The sequence below is a fragment of the Mandrillus leucophaeus genome, unplaced genomic scaffold (assembly GCF_000951045.1).
Source record: "Mandrillus leucophaeus isolate KB7577 unplaced genomic scaffold, Mleu.le_1.0 Scaffold2022, whole genome shotgun sequence".
Taxonomy (NCBI): Eukaryota; Metazoa; Chordata; class Mammalia; order Primates; family Cercopithecidae; genus Mandrillus; species Mandrillus leucophaeus.
In genome coordinates, this window is record NW_012102058.1 from 15,508 (window position 1) to 19,117 (window position 3,610).

A 3,610-nucleotide genomic window follows, 5' to 3' on the forward strand; every position below is an offset into this window, starting at 1 on the left:
TATGGATACAAGAGAGAAATACATATTCTCTGCTGAAGCACACTTATTTGTGCTTCTTTTTTTAAGTAGACTTCTGCCACGTTCTGAAGGACATGGTATGACACAGTGAGGAGATTTTGTAGTTTTTGTTTCAGAGATTTGCTCTTTAGTGCACTCACGTTGTGACATATCTTTTCCATGACACCTACCTTTTACTCCAGGTAAGAATTTTATGTTTTTCCACTTTATTATTTTGTACTTGAATAGTACTTCATCTAGCAAAAGCTTGTCCAAGCCACAGCCTGTGGGCTGCATGAGGCTCAGGACGGCTTTGAATATAGTCCAATACAAATTCGTAAACTTTCTTAAAACGTTATAAGACTTTTTGTGATATTTTTTCATTCATTAGTTATCGTTAGTGTTAGTTCTTCTTCTTTCAACATGGCCCAGGGAAGCCAAAAGATTGGACACCCCGACTCTAGTGCTTTATCAACATGGCTTACCTGGTTTTTTGTTTGTTTGTTTGTTTGTATATTCTTGGTACAGCTTTGTCTTGATCCTCACTTGAAACTGTCTTCTTCTTGCTGTAAGTGACATAATTGTTTGTTTTCTGCAAGTCTTCCCTGCACAACTCTCAGCTTCACGAGGACAGAGCGTGTGTGTTTTCCTCTGCACAGGATTCCCCATGCCCAGCACAGAGAATGGGCTCCGCAGACAGGGATTATGCTCGTGAATGGTGAGTGCTACTTTCTTTGTGCATTTGCTTCTCGGTTTTGCGGTCAACTAAGTAATTTTCCTGGTGTAAATCACACTTACAACTCTGTATGATTAGAGTTCTTCTTAGAGAGATCACAAATGATGGAGGCCCACTCCCTTCACCTTCCAAGTACCCACCCCTTTGACTGGCAGTGTCCCTTGATTCATTCACATGTATCCATTTATGGTATATGGATCTACCTGTGTGTGCTGTCTGCATGTGCATCAGAGGCAAAGTGGATCCCATGTGTTAATTTCCAGATAAGTGGATGTTTTTAATTTTAGCACTAATTATGTCTAAGTTTTAATTACATTTTATAAATCTTGCTGAAATGTATTTCACTTGTGCATCTTTAAGAGTATTATTAAATGAGGTGTGATTTTGCCGCCTGATGTCTGACCAGCTGCTGACCTGGTGTAGCAGATGTTGAGGCCCTGCTCCTCACCCCCCAACCCTGCAGTGGGATGGGCATTTCCCTGCCTGCTGACAGCTCCGCCCCTGGAGCCTGGCCTCTGCCTCTCTGCTGATGGCTTCTTGCAACCTTTGGAACTTACTCAGCCCAGGCACAGGGCAGCCAAGAAGGTTTGCGATTTTAATAGTCCCGGGGGGCACATCTCACCCAGTGGGGAACAGGAAGCAGTGGATGTTGGGAAGATCCTGGGCCGTCATCTGTATGGTTCCTCCAAAGGACACAGTGGGACTGGGTCCCAGTTGCCACCACTGCAAGCTGCTCATTAGTGCACCCTCTATGGCTTTCCTCCCACTGGCTTCACTCTTTGCACCTTGTCACTTTTGTTTCTGAGAATGATCTGCTAAACAAACCATCTGCAGAAAGGCCGTTGCTCTAGATCAGTTTTGGGGAACCAACCTGTCAGCTGGGCTGCTGTGAGTGCTGCCCTCAAGGCTGCGTGAGACTCTCAAGCTGGGCAAACAGTTTTTAGGACATGTCTATTTCTCCGGCCGGCCTTGCTGCTGTCATTTTTCTTGCTGACAGCGTCTCCCTTTACTCCTTCCCCTGGGGAGAAGCAAGGAATAACACTGTCTGTGGTTGCAACACACTGTGCACCAGTGGAGCTCTGTGCTGCATGCTCTACATGCAGAAGTCCATGCAGTCCACACAGTAGCCCTTCAGCCACAGGATGTCATGGATGTGATATTATTACCTCTATTTCATCATAAGCAAAAACTGACACTAATAGAAGTTATTAGCCACAAGCTCATAGGCAGAGAAAAGGAAAGTTTTTAAAATAGTCTTACTTCCTCCAAGGTCATTTCCAGGATGCCTTGCTGCCTCATGCAGAAACAGAAAGCAGACAGAAAAGCTCGTCAGAAAATGGCTGAGAATGTACTTAAATGGAGGCTCTCTTGTGAGTAACACACATGGATTGTGGTTTTTTGTTTTTGTTTCTTTGAGACAAAGTCTCACTCTGTCACCCAGGCTGGAGTGCAGCAGCACGATCTCGGCTCACTGCAGCCTCCACCTCCCGGGTTTAAGCAATTCTCCTGCCTCAGCCTCCCGAGTAGCTAGGATTACAGGTGCCCGCCACCGCACCCAGCTAATTTTTGTATTTTCAGTAGAGACAGATTTTCACCATGTTGGCCAGGCTAGTCTCAAACTCCTGACCTCAAGCGATCCACCCACCTCAGCCTCCCAAAGTGCTGGGATTACAGGTGTAAGCCACTGCGCCTGGCCAACACACATGGATTTTGATGCCCTTATTTCTGTTTTCTTGGCTTTGTTTAGCAAAACAGTCATAGGTAGACAAATAGCAGGATGGAACTGTTTCAGACAGAGAGTGAACACAGTCAAATGAACTTTTCATGGCTTGACACTGACCACCCAGCATCCAGGGTTCTACTCCAGTCCCTATCTCTCCCTGCAAAATTAATTGGATTACTGAAAACCCTATACACCAGGCTTTGTGTTGATGGTTACTAGAAGGAGAAAGAAGAGTGGATTTCTGCCTAGAATATGCCAGGTTCCAACTTATTCCTCACTTAAAGGTCTGGTGCTTTACCCCATATTCACAGGTGTTTCTAACTCAGCATGTACATAACTGGACACATTGTCTTTTCTCCAAACATCTTAAACAGTGTCACCTTCCACCCAGACACCCAAGTCAAAAACCTGGGGATTTTATTAGAGACCTCCCCTGCCTATGCCCCACAGCCCACTGGGGAAAACAATGTATTTACCTTAGCATTCTCAGTGTGTTCCCTCCCCACTCCCAGGGCTGCTCCCATTATTCTGGGCTGCTATAGTAGTGCACACAGTGCCCATGTCCTTGAGAAACAGCCCACGGGGTCTGCTTCTGAATTCCTGCTGCCCTGTGCTTCCCACAGCTCCTGGCATTGGTAGTTGCCAGCCTAGGGCGAGGGGAAGCTGGAGAATGCAAGCACCAAAGATTCCTGCATCTCGCTGTGCTGAGATCATTGTCATGAATGAACTCAAAATATTATTCAACAAGGAGACAAACAACATCTAAACGGAAAGACTTACCTGACACCAGCTTGTAGAAACTGAGAACCAAAATGAGCACGAAAGCCATGGTTATTCCTGTGGGTTGATCTCACGCCGTGAAAACAGATGACAGCAGGGGTGGACGGATGATTTGGAGGGCAGGCCGGCTGTCTCAGATGCAGGAGCCATGGAGAGGCTCTTCATGAACTGATGTCAAGCTGTGCTTTTCTCCCTGGAGCCTCCCTAAACATGGCTGTGTGAATGAGGAGTGTGGGCCCTGGACTTTGAATCACTGCATTTATTGGCAGGTCATAAACATCTATCTCAGACCAGAGACACGGTCATGGAAAGAGAGTAGGGTACACTTGGAGGGACTTTGTTCTGAGTCAAGACAGTGCCCCACATAGGTGGCA

General features: G+C 46.2%; 1 protein-coding gene across 1 annotated transcript in view; it reads right to left on the reverse strand.

Moving 5' to 3' along the window:
- The window catches only part of BTNL3 (butyrophilin-like 3), a gene marked incomplete at its 3' end in the record, with an annotated part of 17,734 nt that extends 14,449 nt beyond the window's left edge, over window positions 1-3,285 (reverse strand). The window contains exon 1 of the mRNA XM_011979537.1: window positions 3,237-3,285. Within this exon, the coding sequence (XP_011834927.1) occupies window positions 3,237-3,285 (49 nt within the window). The remainder of the gene's footprint in view (window positions 1-3,236) is intronic.
- Between the last annotated feature and the right edge of the window lie 325 nt (window positions 3,286-3,610).